The sequence below is a fragment of the Cebidichthys violaceus genome, unplaced genomic scaffold (assembly GCF_023349555.1).
Source record: "Cebidichthys violaceus isolate CVI_PGR_0920_01 unplaced genomic scaffold, fCebVio1.0.p SCAF_20, whole genome shotgun sequence".
Taxonomy (NCBI): domain Eukaryota; kingdom Metazoa; phylum Chordata; class Actinopteri; order Perciformes; family Stichaeidae; genus Cebidichthys; species Cebidichthys violaceus.
The window spans coordinates 1447363-1469078 of NW_027176373.1; the positions used below are offsets into that span (position 1 = coordinate 1447363).

General features: G+C 40.7%; 1 protein-coding gene across 4 annotated transcripts in view; it reads right to left on the reverse strand.

Moving 5' to 3' along the window:
- Positions 1 to 21716, reverse strand: part of cadm1a (cell adhesion molecule 1a) — a 357304-nt gene that overhangs the window by 22285 nt on the left and 313303 nt on the right. Inside the window, exons 9-10 of one of the 4 annotated variants that reach the window (XM_068715639.1) lie at positions 20430 to 20519; positions 10887 to 10919 (exon numbers count right to left, since the gene is read on the reverse strand). The exons of 1 other annotated variant lie outside the window; for it this stretch is intronic. In XM_068715639.1, the coding sequence (XP_068571740.1) occupies positions 10887 to 10919; positions 20430 to 20519 (123 nt within the window). The remainder of the gene's footprint in view (positions 1 to 10886; positions 10920 to 20429; positions 20520 to 21716) is intronic. 2 more of the 4 variants (XM_068715641.1, XM_068715640.1) reach the window with 2 other exon arrangements.

The following is a 21716-nucleotide window of genomic DNA, read 5'->3' on the forward strand; positions in this document are numbered from 1 at the left end:
ATAAAGCGCCTGCGCTAGTGCTGAAAAGTGTATTGAACAGAAAACCTTTCAGCCCTCATCTGTATTTGCTGAGTTTTCACTCTCTTATTCACAGGTTTATGGCATATAGTCTCAGCATGGAATGTCATATATTGATATTTTCAGAATAGGTCACTCGGAAATGTCATGTTTACTGGTACTGCACATGTATGAGAGCGCCTTTATGAAAAGAAAACGTTTTATGCAACTGTATATTGGTCGGGTATTTCTCAACAGGTTTTCAACAGAGTACAAACTAAAGTAAATATAAATGGATAGGAGAGTGATACTGTCAAAAATATAAAGTTCAAAAACCGAAATAAAGTTTTTCCTGGATTTTGTCACTCCGGTTGTTTGTCTTTTTTCTTATTAACATTTGTTTCCATCATGCTTTGGCTACTGTAAACAGGAAGTGCAATAGTGTCAGTCATCCTGGCTTTAACCCTATATTTCTATACATGTTGGTGAATGCAGAAGGGAGAGTCCCGCTGAATTGACCCTCTGCTAAGCTTTGCACCCCGCTGCTACTCCCTTAAGCTACCAAGGAGCCCACACTGTCACTAACTGCACTCCCTTAAACTAGCTTACTCTGCTAATGTTAGCCACAGGTTTTTAACGTAGAAACCTAACACATATCTCCTTCCAACCTCTCCTGGTAACAAAAATCACTATAACATAATGTTTAACCAGCTCAACATCTACAAAACCTGGCCTGTAAATGAAGAAATTTACATGACTGCATGAGAGTCTATGGAGAAGAGCCGGAGTCGGACAGTGGTCGGCGCTGGCCTATACACTATGACTTATGGATGTTTATCCTCGCTCGACATCAGAGAATCTGCTACTTTATCACTGGAGGGAGTAGGTTCCTCTCACCATTATGATCTGTGTGTACTTGATCTAAAAAGTCTAAAAAGAGAGGAGGCTTTTGTTAATGCCAATTCCATAAATCGGGTTCACTGCGTAGAAAGGTCAAAAACTTCAAAACAAAAAAAATATTTTGTACGCACACAATCATCATACTAATGCCCTGGCTGTCAACAGAAAAAAAAGAAAAGAAACTGCCACTGTGTCCCTTTAACCTACCAATATGTCAGGCAGTCAATGATGTTGGCAATGCCATCTGTCCCTTTGATAGCCAGTCAGCCCAAGATCACCTGTGCACTGCTGTCTCTGAGGTCTGCAAGGACTCAGTCTTCAAGTCCAAAGGACAGCATTTGGAATTTGGCCAAATCCTCAAACACAACTTCCCCAATCGCTTCCATACTCAGTATAGGAACATTAAGATACACATGGAGTATGCACAAATAAACACAAAACAGACACACTTCCCCTTTACAAAATACTTCCCCAAGTTAGCTGCCCCATGCAGCAGTAATCAAGACTCTGAAGAAACAATCACTACATTTGTTGCACATCAATACCTGATGGTAATTTGACACAGTATGGCCTTGTCATTTAATGAATGCCTTGTCTCTTTAATGACATCCAAATGTGACAGCTGAGTCCTTGGATTAAAGAGAAAGGTCCCGTGCTTCACCTGCCACAATCCTGCTGTGAGCAAAGTGGCCATTATACTGCTGTATTCCTCTCCACTATTAGATCTCTGAGCGCGGCTCAATTATCCGACTACTTCCACACGCTTGCTTGACAGCAGTGTTGGCAGGTGTGTCCTTTCCAGACGCTCTCACCTCTCCGGATGGGAAATTAGTCAGTGCAGCTAGCCATCAGCTAAAGCAACTGACATCTTCGACTAGCATGCCCTTTCATTAAGAGTGAGGAGAAGGAAGTGAGATGAGACGAGCAAACGCTGCTCGAACATTCGACACCCAAAAAACGCTGGCTCTGAACCCGCGGACCGCGTGCATTTTTAGAAACGAGGTGCAGGGAGTTGATTTATCTCACGCAGGTACCATGAACACAAAAGAAAATCCTCCAACAAAGCAAAGCCATGACTATTGACTGTGGTGTTGATGGCCACTTATCCCACAATGCAACAGGACAAAACTGACAAAAGCAGTGGACGATGGAGCTCAGAAACACAGTGAAAAATCCTTGTGGAACCATTGTTATCTTTGAAATGTAGCAAAGTTAGGTGGTTCACGTTGGTGAAAGCATTATTTACTGTATTATGCCACTGCCAAAGTAGTGCACTATTAACACAACTAAAGCAGAATATTATTGATGTTACTGATGTTCAGTATAGTAACAAATCTTTCAATGCGTAAACCGTCCTGAGAATGTTCTTACAAGCCACCAAAAGAAGTAAACTTTTCTCAATTTTGAATTGTTTTACTTTAAATAGTATTTTTTCATAAAATCAAATCTCAATCCACAATGGTTTGAGGGACTTTTTCAAAACAATTTTGTCTCAGTTACCAACCTCACCTTGTTTAATTTGTGTGGATCCTCCTCGGGTACTTGACATTCCTACATAACAGGTGCTCAAGTGTGGTTTACATTGTTCAAGGAGGTAATTGCATTGCTCTGATACAGACTGCTTTAGTAAGTAAGTGAGAAAGGCTTTGTGATCAACTTGTTTGTTCCCTGTAACTCTTTCTGTACTTTTGGTTTCAAATGAGCGCCTTTAACTCTGTGGGTCTCACAAGTGAAAATGACTTTGTACCACAAGAGCTTCCGAGAGCCAGAAGTGCAGTGGTGTTTATCCACATGCATAATAAAAGCAGTCATTATGTCGGAGTTTTCCAGTTTCTGGGTCTCTCTCTCTCTCTCTCTCTCTCTCTCTCTCTCTCTCTCTCTCTCTCTCTCTCTCATTTCAGCATCAGAGCAAAAGCTTAATTTATAAGAACACAACGTTTCAACACCCACTTCTCCAGTCCACTGGCAGCTCATCTCGGAGCCTCTTCTTCGCTCAGGCGCATGTTTAATTTGTTCCTGCTTGCCCTCCGTGCCACTTCCCCGTACCTGGCCTATTTTAGAGGGAAATGGACAATCTCGGGAAGTGCCTTCGAGCTCAATGGTGTCTCGGCTTCCTCTCTCTTTTAGTCATGACAAGCGGGGCATCACCATGGCAACAACATTTGCGAGGATATGGGGAGCGAGGCGGTCAGCGCTGATGCTTTTCTAACAGGCTCTGACTTGGTGTCACACACTGGGCACAGGATCCTAGGCATGTATTAGCATTTTTCAAATACACCGGGATTTTTGGAGATTGCCCTGTTGACACCCAAATTATTCATCATAGTTTTATATGACACTTAAAGGGAGCACTGAAGGAAATGCACTTAGTTTTCTGAATTCATTTAGTGGAAAATAATCACGGATAAAGTTTATTACGGTTAGCAATGGTGTTGACAATGAGGGAATTCAGGGACTCGCAGGGTCCAACCAAGTTCCTCGGTGTTATGACTGAAAACAACGACGCTGTTATACGGTTTGGAAAAGTGAAGCCAGTGGAGAAGTGCCTTGTACTTGCATTCTTTCAAATGGCCAGCAGGAGGCGATTCCTGGTTGCAAAAAGAAGCCTAAATGTAAAGAAGAGGTAAAATGACAATACATAATTATGGTCTCATTTAGATCAAAATAGACTATAAAGTCGGGCATGCTTTAGGGCGCGGCTTGTGATCGTGATTGACGTTGTCCGGTCTGGGAGATGTCAGATTTTTGTTTGCTCCAAAAACCAAGATGGCGACGGAGAAAAACCAAGATGGCGACGGCCAAAATACAGAATTCAAGGCTTCAAAACCGTAGTCCACAAACCCAACGGCGATGGCGTGTCTACTGTTTATATACAGTCTATGGTATTTGATTAGCCAACAGAGGACATGGCCAGATGATTATGAATTGTGTTGCAGCAAAAGTTTGTTGCCAGGTTCAGCTTTTTTGAACAAAACCTCAGACTACAGCACTTAGAGTACTACACTATGAGCCTATACTCAGTCCTGCATTAGGTCCTACCTTCAGGAAGAAATGATGGTTTTACTTGTACTGACCAGCTGCATGTAAAGGGTGTCTTTACAGTAGGAAACCGTATTCACATGCATTCTCCTTGCCATTCTCCCAGTTTCTTGTTTGCATGTAAACATAGACTTACTTTAGCTACGCACAGTAACATTATTAAAGGCTTATTTATATAAAAGCACTTTGATTTATTACCTCCAGAGCCACAGCCACTCATGGTTATTTTGATTAGGTGCGCAAGTTTGTCAGAAGTCTAAACAAAATTGTTAACGCAACTTATTAACCTTTCTTCAGTCAAACGTATTTGCTATCATTATTATTCGCTGCAGCTGTGTTTCCATGGTATCACACCTTTGTGAAATGTGTCCCAAATAAACAGCTATAAGGTATTGTTACAGATATGTTGAGTCGATTCTTTACCTTCATTTTTTCATAACTTCCTCTTAGTCTGCCTACTGGCCCAGTCTACCTCCGGGGACATGATGCTATTGATGGTATTATCCTCGCATTGACCGTCACTGACTCATCACTGTCCACATTCATTGAATCGGGGCTTGAAATCCAAGTCATAACAAAGTGATTCACTGCTTACTGAAAGAACGTCTGTATTGTATTTGGTCTGGACACCCACACCAGTGACTGCCTGATCAGACCCCTCCTCAGGACTGTGTTAGTGTGTGCAGACTGTGCTTGATTGATATTTATGACTCTCCTCTTTGTTTTAAACTTGTTTAAACTTGCAAAAAGTATTTTTTTTTGGCCACTCGTAGGCAGCAGAATCAAGCTGTGAATACTGACATATCACCTTTTTAGTTGATACTTGAACTCGTTAGCAAACAGTTGCATCTTTACACGTCGAGTAGACGTGTAAAGATCATTCATTGCGGTTTCCACGCGCCTCCCTCTGCTGATTATGAACTCAAAATATATTCAGAGTGCTACGCTCTTGTGTGTGTGCGTGTGTGTGTGTGTGTGTGTGTGTGTGTGCTCTGATTAATACATGTATTCTTTGATATTGAAACAGTAGCCTTGTAAAAAAAAAGATGTTGAAAGGGTCAATGGGGTTCTGGAGGTGTGGTTACATCAATTAGGTGTTGTGTTGGGGCGAAATGTAATCACTTTTCATGAGGCCCAAAATCACTGACAGTGCTCCTCTTTGTGGGTTCACCACGACGAGTGACCCCTTCCAGATTGCCACATTGTCATTTTAAACATTGTTATTATGAAAATATCAATATTATAGCTTTTTTTTTTTTTTAAAAGTGAAACAAGTGTTCAAGCTTGTGTTTTCCAACAGTGGCATGCATAGAGCTTGTTTTTGCGAACAGAGAGAGATTGACTCAAAATCATTTGGCCCCTCTGTGGGTGTTAAAATGAACAGGGGACTAACACTGTATCTGTATTTGAATGAAATGTACATCTAACTGCTGACCTTGAATATATTTAAAGTAAAAGGCGTCTTGTCAACATCCTGTTCTCATTCTCACAGTAAGATCATTGTTGGTAACCTCTACAGAGCAGCTGGATTTATGGTTTTATCTCCTGCTATTTTCAGAACAAAGCAGGTTTTAACCTTGACGTATAAAATGGGATCGATGCGTCGTGAGCTTGTATTTAAGGACTGCATTTAGACATGTTTCAAGGCTCTGTTGTGTTGTGTGTTGTCTGCCGTTTGGCATTTCAAGGGTCGAAACATGATTAGTCAGCTGAAAAAGAAACGGCCTAATATTTCTACTGAAAGCCCGATTTCACATCAACATAAGCCCTGTGGAATAATTGAGAGTTAATTATATTTAAATATTCGATACAACACCTGAACCCTTCACTAATGTTCATTCACCAAATCGTGTATGCATATTAATGAAATCCCATCTCCATCAATCCACCTTGAAAACCCATTCATCTGGTTTAAGCCCATGTTCTTTTGCCCTTTACAAATATTGTATGAGGGAGATACTGTAACTGTTTCCCCTCCTTCTTTTTAACAAATCAACACTAATGAAACAGGATACATCTAACACCTTTTGCATCTACTGTAAACAAAGTCAACCAAGTGACAGGTTGTCAAAACCTCTTTTTCTCACTTAATAATTAACTTAAACCTGCAATAACGGATTTAATTGGCCAAACAACACACAGCATCTATCATCACCATTTTAGTTGATATGACGGACCTGTTTGCAAAGACTTATTTATTCACACATCCAGCAGACACAGAACAGCATTAGAATTCATTTGAAGTCGTGTTTGTGGCCACCTGGTTAATGTAAGTCTAATATTTACTCTCTCCTCGCTCTGTTTTTGATCTCTACACAGCTCCCGAGGGAGATATCTGTCTCTTTAGCTACTACATGCTCCACCATGTTCACCAGCTAGTCTCTCTATGTTTGCTGTTTGAAGCAGCGCAGGTAGTGTGCAGTGGGTTTATCAGAGCTTTTTCACTGAAAACAGCTGCCTGATTCGGGGCCGAAAATGAAACGTGACGGTGAACCTGAAGAGTAAAGTTGTGGGTTGGACAGCTAGAACTAGCAACAGTGAGCTGAAACTCGTTTGACAGCTCTGTAACGCCGAGGGGAGCTGCAGAGCAATGCTGATCATTCTCTGTACGTTCATCACCAACAGCGGGCTCTTTCACATTTCACATCAAATTGTTTTCACATTGTTAGTTGATATATTGGTATTATATGGACGACAGCAGCTAACATAGCTGATGATATATTTTGAATTTACTTAAGGAGATACTACGGAAGCCCCGAGAGGCAGGTGAGAAAATAAAATTCGGATCTAAAGTGTTTTCTCTCCTGTGTTTATAAATTAAGAACAGGCGGAAAAAAAAGGTTTCGCCAGGATAATAGTGCCAAAATTAGTATTACAACAACAAACACTTTCTACCTGCCAAAACTTCATTTTTAACCGGTTTTCTTTCTTTTAAGGAACTTAGAAAGAATATTCTGCCAAAACATTTCCCTCTGTTCTGAAGTCATAAACACAGGAGAGAGAGAGAAAAAAAATGAGATAGAACTTAGAAAATGGATCTTCTTTTTTCTCTCACTCACCTCTCAGGGCTATCGTAAGATACAGATAAAAGTGAAATGCTCAAGTGGAAAGCTCAATCACAGAAGATGGAAAAACCTTGCTCCATAAAGAGCACTGCTTTCTGCATCGGCACTGCACATTGGCATTGGACGTCATTCACCATTCGTAATCATCCAATGATCTTGGGTGGTAGTTTTAGACAGAGAGATCTGGAGATGCATTTAAGATATGACAAATAGTTAGATAAATCAGTAAGTTTAATAGTTGAGAATAGTGGAAAATATTGAGATGCAACTCAACACTGGCCTTGACATATCCACAATCTTGATTCGTTCAACATTTCTAGTAAAATTTCCAGTTTATAAACTATAAATACATTCATGATGCATCAATGAAGTTCATAATTACAATTAAAGAAAATTATAATGAGTTGAGCTGTGCATCAGGAGAGAACTCACACGCAGAGGATTTTAAAGGTTTCTATTTGATACATTAGGGGACAGTGAGAAAATGTGCACACGTGCAAACTTTTCCTCCCATATTGGACTTTGCTGTGCATGATCGGTCACCCTATATGTGGGTTTCTCTACGGGTGCATCATCTAGGGCTTAATTGAACACACATGGAGCCAATTGCCAGCAGGTCAAGTCATTACAAACACACCAGAACCCCAGTGTGACTCATCATGCATGTCTCACCTTGGACCGAAACCTTTGTACTCTTGCACTCTATGCACATTTGATCCGTGAAGCCCTGCAATGTATCAAATAAAAAACATTTAAAATCCAGACTCCGGTCTGAATCTCTTTTGTTCTCGGCGTGTGAGTCCTACCTTGTTGCACAACACGTTTTCTCTGACTACCGCACCAGAGAGGAAAGCCATTACGAACCGCTGAGATACAGTATAACATCTGGGGAAACCATTCAAAAACTCATAAATGTTGACAACAAATCTCACAAATAGGAGACTAAAGCATCTGTGGCCTGGCCAATACAAGCTGCCAACATCATTTACAGGGAGAGAGCCCCCACGACTGCTGCAGGCGTGTCTGTCTGACACAGGAAATCAACACCATGTCAGGAGGCACTTCAACTGCCTCACATCCCAACACCATCAGTGTGATTTATTAAGCATGCCAATTTATGCTGATTACATCATTAATTCAATTCATTCATGCATAAACTGGAAGATATTTTTGAAACATGTGTGATATCATGATGAACTTCTTCTTCTACTGTCTTTAAGCATTACCGGATAAGAAAAGTGTTTTTATTTGCTTTTGCATTTATGCAACAAGGTGCTTCAAAATTGAATCAAATCATCTACTCTCTCATATTGCATGATAATGGGACAGTAAGAATAAGTTATCAAGCACGCTCTTTTCCTAACTCTAAGTAGTTTTGTTGCCTAAACCTAACTTCCTATGAGTTTTATTTTGAAGAGACACCATGCATGTATAAAGCACATATTGACACGCCGTCTCTGACGCTAGAGTGTCATAGTTTGAAGCTTAGTGACACTGACCAAGCGTCGGGAGGGAGAATGTGTTGGTAGAGATATTTCTGTTTTATCACAACATAGGTAGCCGTGATGCCGATTATACATCGCAATGTAACACCGTGTGCACAAAGAACTACGATCAGCATGGTGGTGAAGCACCTTCAAACAGAAAGATCTGTAACTGTCACTTTCTATGGGAATGAACTGTGAACTAGTGCTCTTCACTAACAGTTCCAACCTACAGTCCCAGCATATTTAACGCTCACGATCTGTGCATATCCACAGGTCGCAAGAAAACACTTGCATAAGCAATGGAAAGGTCAACTATGGGTTCATCGCCATTATAGTTATTTGATGAAATTATCATTGAAATTGTACTGGGTACATAGTGTTAAAAACATCACCTTAGATTGGATTGTCTGTAAAATGAAATGGATCCCTCACTCACGCACTCAAGACTTAAAAGGCTAATTTCATCGTTAAACCCTCAGTACAAGAGGCACTATTACTCATGCCATAAATTGTAAAAAGAATTATAATTTAAATTGCATTAGAAGAGCAACAATCACTTTTGCATTTACACTGATACCCTTGTAAGTGTGAATCATCACATTTTTATCATTTAAAAAGATAAGATGGCTGCTATTGATCCTGTAAGACGCTTGTTGTTTACACCTCACATGCCTCAGCAAGCCCTGACCCCATCTGGCTCTATCTTTCATTTTGATATAATCTGACCATCCATTGAAAAGAAACTGAAAGAAACAAAACAATGGAATCATGCAAATTCAACTTTTTATGACAAATAAGTATCCTGGCATAATAGGTATTTTCCGTGGGGTTTGGGCCTCAAATGTTCTTCTTGGTTTGTGATTATTTATTCAGTGTGTATGTTTTGTCTCCAAATATATAATTGTGTTTAACTAAATAACCTAAGGGTTGTTCAGGGTTGTCCCTCCTCACCGATTGTGTTTGTGATTTTCACGGACAGGATCTCAAGGCACAGCCGGGGGAGGATAGTATCGTGTTTGGAGACCTCAGAATTGCATCTCTGTTCATTGCACATGATTTGATTCATCAACCGGTGGTTCGGTTGATGTGCTTCATCAGACTGTAACCTTCAGCGCGCATTGGGGCAGTTGGCAGCTGAGTGTGAAGCGGTCGGGATCAGAGTCAGTACCTCCATGTCTGAAGTGAGATGGACAGGCGGTTCGGCGTGGCATCGGCAGTGATGCAGGCGTTGTACCGGACTGTTGTGGTGAAGAGGAATCTGAGCCAGAAGGCAAAGCTCTCGATTTACCAGTCAATCTACGTTCCGACCCTCACCTATGGTCGTGAGCTTTGGATAGTGACCAAAAGAATGAGATCGTGGATACAATCGGTCAAATTGAGCTTCCTCTGTAGGGTCACTGGGTTCAGCCTTAGAGAGGCCCAGAGTAGAGCCACTTTACCTTTGCATCTAAAAGGGGCAAGCTGAGGAGGTTTGGGCATCTGATCAGGATCCCTCCTGGACGCCTTTCTTTAAAGATTATCCAGGCATTGCTAGAGAGGGACATCTTGACTACCCTGCTAAATAAACATGCTTTCCCCAGATAAGCATGACATAATGTTTGGATGGATTAATAACCACAAACGGGGGGGTTAGTGGGGGGCCCACAGCTCCATTTTTTGCTGCATTGCCCCTATAATTTGACATTTATAGCAAGAAAGGTCAGTTTAAAATGTCCTGATAGATCAAAACTGATCCCATGCTTAATAGAAAGTTTGTGACCAAACGTTCATGAATTTGTTCACACTAATTACGAAACCGCTGCCACAAAATAATGAAAAAAAAGGGATGCAAATTAGGCAAAATGAGAAAATGATGCATATCATCTTCATTCAAATTAATGAAAACGAGTAAATGAGGTCTATTTTTGCCTCCACACAGAATCATTTCATGCTTTCGATATAATCAGTTCTGGCCTCAGAGTGGGTTTTATTCCTCTGCGACACCTTCAGGGAAACGCTGTAATTGGTTAGCTGGTACAACCATTTTACAAATACAGTTCCATCGAGGAGTATGAGAAGCTTTTTCTTTAAAAAAAAAAAAAATGTTTCTATGCTATGTATGGCTCTATGCGCAGTGACAGTATTGACATAAACATCTTTGTGGCACAATTAATGCAACAAAAACGAAAAAAGAACAGCCTGACTGTTACTCGACAGGTGCTCTGTGGCCTCAAAAGAGCAGGATCAGCAGGATCAATAAATGACTGAAACCAGGCACACAGCTGACATCTCCAGGCTGGGCAGCCCGGCACAACTGTCAACTGTGCAACAGTAAAAGTAAGCATGCTGCAGAGAAAGCATACAAGTAAAAACAAAAACAAAAAAAAAGAGACAAAAAGAGGAAAGTAGAGATACCAACCATGAGCTGCAGGTTCAGTGCTGGGCGCAGTGTCTGAGCACACAGGGAGAGGACATGGCAGTTGAGGAGGGAGGTGTGGAACAGGAGGAACAGCATGCAAATAAAGGAGAAATGGGGGAGGAGGCAGGGAGGGAGCGGGGCAGGGGGAGAAAACAAATGACACCCATAAGCAAGCATTCAGAAGACCAGAACATGACAAAAGACATAAGGCTTAAGGGAAATCAAAGGGAACCAAAGGCAGTGCAGAGATAAACATAAGCTTACACACACACACAAATACACTTTCCATTGCACACACTGGACGTTCCACTCAGAGGGGAGGGTGGCTGCTGCTTGAGGAGATATGGAAGAGACTATTATCATGTGCTTTAGGCAGCTTTGCTTTGGAGAAAAGACAAACTATCAAGAGGAAATCATTGTGCAGCCGTCCTAATGTATCAGTGTATGACTTGGAAAACATTTCGCCATCTATTTGCAAGGGGAATGCTTCGTATGGCAACGACTCCAGTGAAGTTCTAACAAAGTAAAAGTGTTTACTGTTGCGATGGCTGGGTATGGATGAAACATTCCAGCACCCCAACTCCCAACTCGTCAATTACAGCAGTATGGCCAGTGGCCCTAAGCTTCAAACTGTGACCCTCTAAGGACCCCTCAAGCATTAGCTTTGGATGAGTCGGGGACGGCATGTCACTTTCACATGCATAGTGTCCTTTCAAAATAAACCTCCGTGTTCACTGGAAACATACAGTTTCTGCTCGTTACGTACATACAGTTGCTTTTCAGAATAAAGCTGTTTCCCCTGTGCATCTTCCCATCCCCTGAAGCAATACTTACACTGAGACTACTACTACTTATGGGAAACAGAAGCAGGGATCGCACCTTGCCCAGACTGAAATCTGTGCTGAAGAAACAAATGCCATTTAAAAACCCTTCTGATGGAGATGCTTGCACGCCAACAAATGGGGCTTGTCCAAAAACATCTCCTCTCGCTCTCCGAGCGATTGACAAAGTGTGTCTGCATTAGTGCCAATTTCTACCACAGTGAAAGTGCTGAAAGTAACTTTAAAATGATAAAAGCAACATTCGGTCAAATCATAGGCATATAGGCATGACAAATCAAACATCAAAACAAACTGTGTTCAAATAGGAGAGTTTCAACAGCCGCAATGTCGTTTCAAGAGGCTAAATGTACATTAGCGTGCCTTAGGTTTCCTTGGCCTTCTGTCTCAGCGGAGACATGAGAAAGTGCCCGGAAAGCTATTAAGACGCAGACAGATGTTTGTGTAAGAGAGAATGGTGCTCCGTATGTGTAATTGTTCGGGGAGCAGTAGGGCCGATGCCACACCTCAGCTCTGCCGCCAGAGGCTCAGGGTACAGGGAACGATCTCACAAGGTGAGACTGCCTTGAGTCCGTTTCAGAATTACCGAGGCCTCTGAGGACCCGTTTCTCTACCAGGTCCTCGAGTAGCTGAGACACGTCAGTGCTAAATAATGCCACAGGCCAGTCATTACGCTGACAATTTAGGAGCATATTTGCTTGAATCACACCTCAGTAAAAACACCGAAGGGAATTCATATATAACGTGCAAAGTGCTTCTAACTCAAAGCCCAATAGGAAAGTTAGCCGGTTAAGTTTGACCTTAACCCCGGCTTTAGATTACCACATAGCTAGCTCATTTTTAAATGAATTAGATTACCTGAGTATCCTTTAATGTAACACACAGGAAGCTAGCTGACCAGTTATCAGTAATGGGTGATATTTACAGATGCATATTAATTGCATTGACATTCTTTCAGACGCAACCGTATTCTTGACATGTATTGGTTTATTGTAGCCTGCTTTGAACTCGTTCTACATGGACTACAGGAGCAATTTTATATTTAAAGATTCTTTACACCTGTGTTGAAGGTATCGTCATTGTGTATCATATATAAATATATAAGTTTAGATTTTATATGAGGTTGTGTAGGAAAATGCTGCAACACTATTTTGTTGTTTTCTTTGGAGATTGAAGTGTTCATGATGTAAACTTTAAAGCATGACTTTTACTATACTGTGACGATCAAATTACCCAGGTGTTTTGCGACAAATTGATGGTTAAGATATATAGGTTTTGTTGATTTTTCATTTAAAATTGTAGGCGCCATTTGTATTACGGTAGGCCACCCTGTGTCACGTTACCAAAGTTGTGCTGCAAAGATGTTGGCATCCATTTCCCAAGTAAATATTGCATGTTTAGGAGAAGAGGTGCAGAAAGAAACACAAGAAGAAAATTAATGGATTATTTAGCATTTTTATATATGTTTTTCTTTGTTTAATGTTATAATGTTTAGTCACCCTACCCACCGCACCTGTTTACTTTGCCCACCATGTGCTCCTGCTTTTCTTATTGTAAATCGTTTTTCATGGTTTTGAGATTTGTTGTCATAATTAAGGTTTGTATGTTTTCCCGTAAATTCAAATAGCTCTTGCTAATGTGCTACACAGTAATGTAATACACTAAACTGAGTAGACCGCATACTGTAATGTCGAAATAAAGCATGCATTTGAAGAAAAATAATCAAACAGTGCCGTTTTGCATTGTTGAGGGAGCAACGACGCAGAAAGAGATACCAGAGGGCAATTCATGGGTTATGTATTGTCCTCTGCGGTAGCAAATAAATACTGGAAAACAATCTCTCGAGTCCTCTCCTTCCATGCCCTATCCACGTCTGTTAGACAACCACACAGGTAGATGGCACCGAATCCTACACACTGTGCCTCTAAATCTAAAGGGTTAACCCTAAAGCTCTCTCAAAAAAAAAAAATGGATGGAAAATAAAACAGTGTACAAGGCTCAATAAAGACCGGAGGTAAGTGCTTGGGTCCACGTGAACACAGCTACAGACATGCTGATTAAGAAAGGCCATATATTACATTAAAATGAGGAAATGACTGACTGGAGTTTTTTATTTTTATTTTCATGGGATTGAACAATTGTTTAACACAACAGTCCAGAAGCCATGTAATGGCTGCACTAGTGTTCATAGGCTTCACAATGTAAAATGAATCCTCTGTCCCTGCAAGCCTCAGTCAACAGAAAGGCAGCATGGCCTGGTAACCCTCATTACACTGTGGGTGGCAGCCATGTGGGACCATTCAGTATGTCTGCTGCTGAGTGATTGCCTGTCCACTTTTGGGCAGCCTCCTCCTCATCCACCATCTCCAGCTTCACAGGTCAACTGAGACATCGGCAGTGTTCTCGCTGACATTCACAGATATGATGGGGCCACATCAGCTCCATTACTAGTTGCCACACTTCCCATGAGCCCTTTGGTGACTCACTGCGACATGACATCCAGCTCAACATGCAGAGATAACTGCGTGCCAATCATAATTGTATTGGCAGAAATGGATTAGGTGGAACCCTGTGGTGCTGAAAATGCCAACAGGCTGCCGGGTGTCCCCGCTGGCAGCTAGATTACTTTTTTGTTGGATCCACTTTCTCTAACCTGCCTTCCCTACTTCGGCTTTTGTTTGTGGTTTCCTACATATCCCAGAATTTTGAGGTCTCCCACAGAGCTCTGTTGATAGAGAAACGGGCAGCCTATCTCTTTTCTTCAACAATAGATTTCTCCCTGTAACAACTGTTGAATGTTGCTAAAAAAAAAAAAAAACACAGGGAGAAAGTCTATTTCTGAATCAAGGGGAACTAACAGCATACAGTGACTAATCATTTTTGTTGTACGCTGTTGCATACTTTTTCTACTAAACTAAAATCCTTGAACAAGATGCTGCATCAGTGTTGATGAAATTTGGTACAGACATTCCTGTCCACCTCACAATGGATTGTAAAGATCCTCTGACCTTTCAGAGCAACCTTGTCAGGTCAAGTTTTAAAAAATGTTTCGGTTTATGATGAAATGCCTGCAAAACTAAAGACATTCCCATCAGCCTCAGCTGTACTAAAAAGCAAATGTCACATCAAAAATCATACCAGCATGTTAGCATTGTCGCTGCGAGCATGTTGGCTCAAAGCAGCGCTGTTCTTCAAGTACCTCCTGTATTATTGAAATAATAGAAAGTGTCAAATACAGGATTTATACCATAGACTATGTAAAATACCAAATATATTCGAATATATTCTGAAGAGCTGTTGTGAAGCTCAAAATGGGTGGCTCCGGCCGTCGCCATCTTGGCAGTTATGACACAACCTAACTCCCTGCTCATCCAAAAATCGGCTAACGATATTTATTTGAAATAGGTGAGTAATATAAAAATTTGTCCCAGAACAGTCATGAACCAGGACATTAGCTGTAGCTGTTTTTTTCGCACCAGGCTGTAAACATGTTCAAAGTAGGGCATTTTAACGTCGATGGGGTTTGACCAGGAGCCAGCCTCGAGTGGCCATCTGAGGAACTGCAGTTTTTGGCACTTCAGCGTCATTTTTCAGCAAAGGAGGTCGCCGCTTCATATATATGTTCAATTCAGCAGTTATTTTAACACATTTAAACACTCCATGCAGTCTAGGAGCTGTAAGGTACCCTAATTATGAGTATATGTGTAAATAGAAAGTGAAATTGCCTTCACTGGTGCTACTTTTCAGATATTGTGGAGCTAGCTGATTACCCCCTGGCCGTTTTTCCATCTCATTTTGGTCATTGTGGAGCTCAGTTATACCTCTAAATGACAGTCTGCCTCCACATTAAGAAGACCTGCGGGTCTCAAAAGTAGTTTTTTTTCCCATGATGCTGAATGCTGTTATATCACTGATGTTCTTTCAGGGTTGCATGTCACATGACGGCACTTATTGTGTTGCTATTGACCTTAATCAAATTAGTTAAGGCTGGCTGCTCCAATTTAAAAAAAAACAAAAACAAGACAAGGAATCAAACTGAGCAAAGTGAGAACAATATCACACATTATCTGGCACATTGTGTGCATGTGTCAGTCCGGTGAATATGAGGTGGAGACACATCTAAATTCATAAAATGCTGAAGTCACTTCACCAGATGGTGTTTATGTGATTTAAGACCCAGACAAAATGAATAGATATTTGTTTCTTTACCCTTCCCTGCCTGTTTTGTTGTTCTGTGGGTTGAATTAATTAGTTGTCAGCACCGCTTATGGTCTTTCATCAATAAAACGTAATGCTAGCCTGGCGATGATTGTTTTATTTGCACAAGGTACACATCTATTATCTTTCTTCTTCATTCAGGGTTAAAGTGGCATTGTTCATCCGGCGATGTGTTGAATTAGGGAACGATTAGTCATGTTGTGATGATGAGGGAGAGAGCGCTGAGGTAATGAGATAGCTAGAATATATGGGAGGATGAATGTTGAATCCTGACAAAACGACAGCAGTGCATTTGTACTTTTGGGCTTGTGTTTCACAAAAGACCTCCTTTTGGCCCTGACTCCCACTAAAGCAATAGACTGCTTGCCCCTGAAGAGAGTGTGCGGCACAAAATGTGGCTTTTCAACAAAAAAGTCTTTCCTCCACACTGACACAGAAATGGCAGGAAAAAAATTATGCAGCAAAGGACACAAGAAAGGAGACGGAGTAAGAAAGGAGAAACATGACATTCAGTCCCTGAAAGATGTTGTAAAAAATAAAGGAAAACTAGAAATTGCAATTAATAATGTGTCCTAATTGTAGGAGTTGCTCTGCAGGATATCTCAAATAAAATTTTTTATTTTGTTGTGAAAATAGCAATTGTCATTACCCCATGTCACTTGCAGAACCCTGCCAAGCACTTAAGAGCCATGTGTTGGGGCTGTAATAGATTTTTTAAAGTGCTCTGTTCTTTCCCTCTAATGGGTAACTGATAGAAAAAAAAATCTCAATCCCACTCTGATAGATTCATTTGGCGGTGGACGGCACGCTGTGGGTAAATGAAATCAACTGGCAGAGCGAATTATGGCCATATGAGTCTGCCTTCAATCTATATACACAGTTATAATGGAATTCCTCTGATAGTTGAAAGCAAAGAGAGGACATCTGGAAGAAAACTGTAAGTGGGTTGTTTTAACCTGGAAATATTGGCAGTGAAGACGTGAGGTTTGCTTTATCAGGTGGAATCCACACATCTCAACGCGAGCCCTGTTCACTGGGGACTGAAAGAACTCGCCGACATACTGTACACAGTGATTTTCAGTATTTTCCGTCTTATCTTACTCTGTCATTAAGTATGAAGGTTTGTAGAGAAAGCAGATTCAGAGCTAGTAATATTTGACTTGCATGCATTTTTGCACAAAAATGCTATGAATTGACATCGGTAACCCTTTTCTACATCCCCCATACATAGTGCATTATAAGAATAGTTAGAATGCTTTATAATCTGCTCATAGCAATGTATAATTATAGATGAAAGCACTCATAAATACAAATAATAGCTTATAACAAATACATTTTAACGCCTTTTTTAAATGACTTACAAGGTGAAGTATTATAATACTCCATAATTCCCATAGTAATGCATCAACATATGATTATAAATTAATCCAAGAAGTGTTTGCTTAAGTAAAGTGAAAACATATCATTAAATCTGCAAGAACACAAAAAGTTGTTAAACGTTCAATTATACTTTACTTAAAGCAAACAATAACCAGTTAGAGTAACTTGTAATCACATTATAATGCATCATAAAAAGATTATAATATTTAAAACAATAGGATTTGTAATACACAATGATGAAATGAAATTGTGAAGTAATATGATACTTGACCTTATAAGTCATTATGACATGCTTTACAGTGGAGTAATGATTCTTGTTATAAAGCATTATGAATATTTGTTAGTGTTTATAATTGATTTATGCAGATTTCAACATATTTTATGTATGTTTATATGCAATATAGACATAAGTGTTACCAATATATTTTATATATAAAAGTTAAAATGAGACAATAAAACTTCTCATAAACAATGGCCACAATGCCACAAATATTACTTACATTATGAGGGAAATAATCCAAGTGGGACCATCATTTCCTCAAAGGTGAAAGATCCTAGATTGTGAGCAATTCAATTGGCAAACTATTGCAAAAGTGCTGACAGAGCTAACAGTGTTTAGCTGAGGGGGAACCGGAGGGTGGGTGCTACGCTTCCGCGACGACGCTGTCAGTTCAGTTTCATGAGCTGTAAACGCTGCATGAGAGCAGAGCAGACCTGCGGCCATGAGCTCACCAGTGCGGCACGCTCACATGCACTAAAATCAAGTGCATCCGGCCCGGTTATCTCAACTAAAGCAAGGAGAAGCTTGGATAACAACACACACACACACACACACACACACACACACACACACACACACACACACACACACACACACACACACACACACACACACACACACACACAGAGGGAGAGTGACCTCATTCTCTGCTCAGGTAGACATTACTTTCACCAAATCTTTACATAGCGAACAGTCGTTTGCTGCTATATTAATGGCCAGAATGTTAAATTCAGCTCCTTTAAATTAGATGACATTATAAACTACTGGTCATACCAGACCAAAAGTTGTAGCAGCAAAACCAATAGCAGTGGAATTGAGCAAAAGCGCTATTGCTAATAAATACATTTTATGTAGATACTATTTATTTTTAAGTCATCTTACTTGTATTCATTGCCTAATTCACGCATTGCGTGCTAGTAACCTTAAGGACATATTGGTATTATTATTTACCCATTAAGTAACAATTTTATCCTCAGCAGGCACATTAGCAATGATCAGCAGAGATCCAAGTGTTAATCAGTCAGAATAGAGATAATCAGAAAAGGCCTGTGCGGACTCCCGACTCCTTGATCTGAGGCAAAGGAGCTATCAATCAGCCCGCATAGATAGGTATTCTCTTTAATCCAATCAGATGGCATAATCAAGCACAATGCCTGTGATTTCTGCCAGCCTCGTGAGATTTGTTCCAATTGAGCGGTCTGTCAGAGAGGCTTTGATTGCATTTGGGGCTCAGGCTGATTTCTGACTTGAGGCATAAAGTGATGTTTTCTATCTACACCCTTTGGAGATTTACACTCACAATAGCCTCGCGTTCTGTTTCTGAAAGAGCAAGATAAAATTTGCCAATTTCAAAAGGGCCTAATTTTCAAATGCTCATGTTTCGTTATTGTTCATCCCCCACTGCTACCCTCCTTCAACAACCCACCTAGAGTATGATCTATAATTTACTTTATGAATGAGCGATGTGTTTCATAAAAAAAAAGGCAATTCTTGTGTTTGCAGTAGCTAATTGTTTTAGAACAATTATCAAACTCATACAATTACCACAGCCAATCCAGTATCCATGCTTCGTAGCGTACAGCCTTCTATTTGTTTGATTTAGCTTTTCCCATCATGCCATGTCAGGGGATATCATACTGCTATTTACAACCGTAATGGATGCATTTCTTGTGTGATGGAAAGGTTTGCAGTTTGGTTGGGGGGGGGGAAAACAGAAACCCTGTCGTGAAAGGATTTGGGGAACAAAGCCACCACGTTACTCTGAGAAGGTTGCACACTGACAACAAAGAAACGCAAGCTGGGCCTTGGCCTACTATTTGTCCTCTCAATCAAAAACACCCGAACACACCCACACACTTATTTGAAAAGAAGAAAAAGAAAACATGTGGGGGCACATCAATTTGTGCAGTGGAGCACTGTAATTACTCATAATTCGTGACTGCAATAGATGAGGTTGGTCCATCAAAGTCTATTTTTATCCGTCATGTTTCCATGTTAACCAATGTTTTATAGTACTGTTCGGTATTTATAGAGAATCATAATGAGCATTGCCAATGGCAACGTTGGCATCCTTACGATGGTGAATGATTGGAATTTTCCTTCAGAAACAATGTTTAGACTCATACAAATTGAATCCCTCTCATCACTTATTGCCCACTAGAAGGGCTACATTCCGGCAATGATGGTGTTATCAGCTGTAAAGAGAACCTTTTGAGGACATACTGTACTCTTTGAAGAGCTGTTGAAGAACAAATGTGGTAACAATTCTCTAATGCCGAGAACGTGGTTTAGAAAACCTTCAATGATGAAGCTGGAGTCAGGACGTGGTTAGCTTAGCTTAGCATTCACTAAAGATTAGACAGCAGGAATCCTCTGGCCTGTTTGCCAAAAGCTCAAATGTGAACATGAGAATAGTATTAATATTCTCCTCGTTAAAAAGAAAAGCAAAAAAGCTGTTGAGCTATTCTCAAGCATGAAAGTTCATTCTTGACCTTGGGATTGGTATGTGTGACAAAATAACAAGATCCACATAGAAGTTAATTTTGCCGCCTCTGCCATTACTTCTTACCTGTTAAATTACAGATAGAATTTGGAATTAACTGTAAAAGCTTTCAAAAATGGTGAATGATGACAGAAACTGGGTGACCTTAACCCATCGTTAAAGGAACACATGAATAGGACTGCCGCTGCGGCTTGAGGATGGAGATATATGGAGTGATTCAAGGCTGTGCGGGGAATAACGGAGCACACACACATACACACACACACACACACACACACACACACACACAAAGAAAAACAGATCGTGGGAGGGTGATACTGTACCTTGATTGACTTCAGGGTGGGAGATGGTGGTGGTGATGGTGGTGGTAGTGGTTGTGGCTGTGGTGGGTATAGGGGTAGTGGTGGGAGCATCTGGATGAGAGGACAAATACATGACAAACACAGGGGGGGGAAAACAAATGAGTATAAAAGCCATGAAGATAAAGTAAAGTCACTGTGAAGCGATGGTATCGTTGTTTGATATATCACCAACAGCTTAATGTGTGTCACTGTGTGTGTGTGTGTGTGTGTGTGTGTGTGAGAGAGTTAAAGGCTGGCTGCAGACCTTTTGATGGATTGGTAATGGCAGTGCATTAAATACTGTAAACACAACGATGACACTGCAACGCATCATCAGGTCTCACACCGACTGAGCTGATCAAAGATTTGTTGGAAGCTCCTCGCTTTTATGTCTACTTACGGGCTACACACCATGACATGAAATACTGACAATGCTTGCGAGCACATGGTTGTTAGAAGTGATTAAATGTCTAATGAGTAACACATGCTGGTGTTGTACTTATGCTGTCATTGTTATGCAGCGAGCTGTCTTGACAAACAAACGTGTCTGTGCATTCTTAATATCTCCAAGGAGATGCAAGGAGAGGATACTGGCAGCAAAAAAAAAAAAAAAAAGCAAAATTGAATGTAAAAACTCAAATATGATGACACAATAAATGGCAGTGCACAAAAAGACAGGAGGAGGGAAATAATACACGCACAAAACAAATGAAATGAATTACCACCTTGCGGTTGTATGCTTCCACCAACCGGTCAAGTACTTTACATCCACGTCTGTCCAAAATGCCATCGCTTCATCATTTTATCCTGTACTTTGAAAAGCGCTTGATAAATAAACTGTATTATTATTATTGTTATTAGACATTTGCGTGAAATTGCTACAATTGGCATATTCATGCTTGAGTTATGGACAAAAAACATGTTTTGTGAGGGTTTTTTGACCACCAAATTTAAATCAGTTCAACCTCAGAGGCAAGTCGACGTTTTGGCAAATTTGAATAAATTCGCTCACAGTGTCGCTGTGGTATTGCATTCACAAGAAGAGAGCGGCCGTGAGGTCACAGCAACCTTGACCTTTGACCTCCAAAATTGAACCAGTTCATCCTGGAGTTCAGGTGGATGTTTGTACCAAATTTGAAAAAAATCCCTCCAGGCATCCCTGAGATACTACGTTCACAGAAATGGACCGTATGGACATCCCGTAAACATAATGCCTCCGGCCACGGCTGTCGCCTGGGCGGAGGCATGAAAATAAATGAACAGCATCAG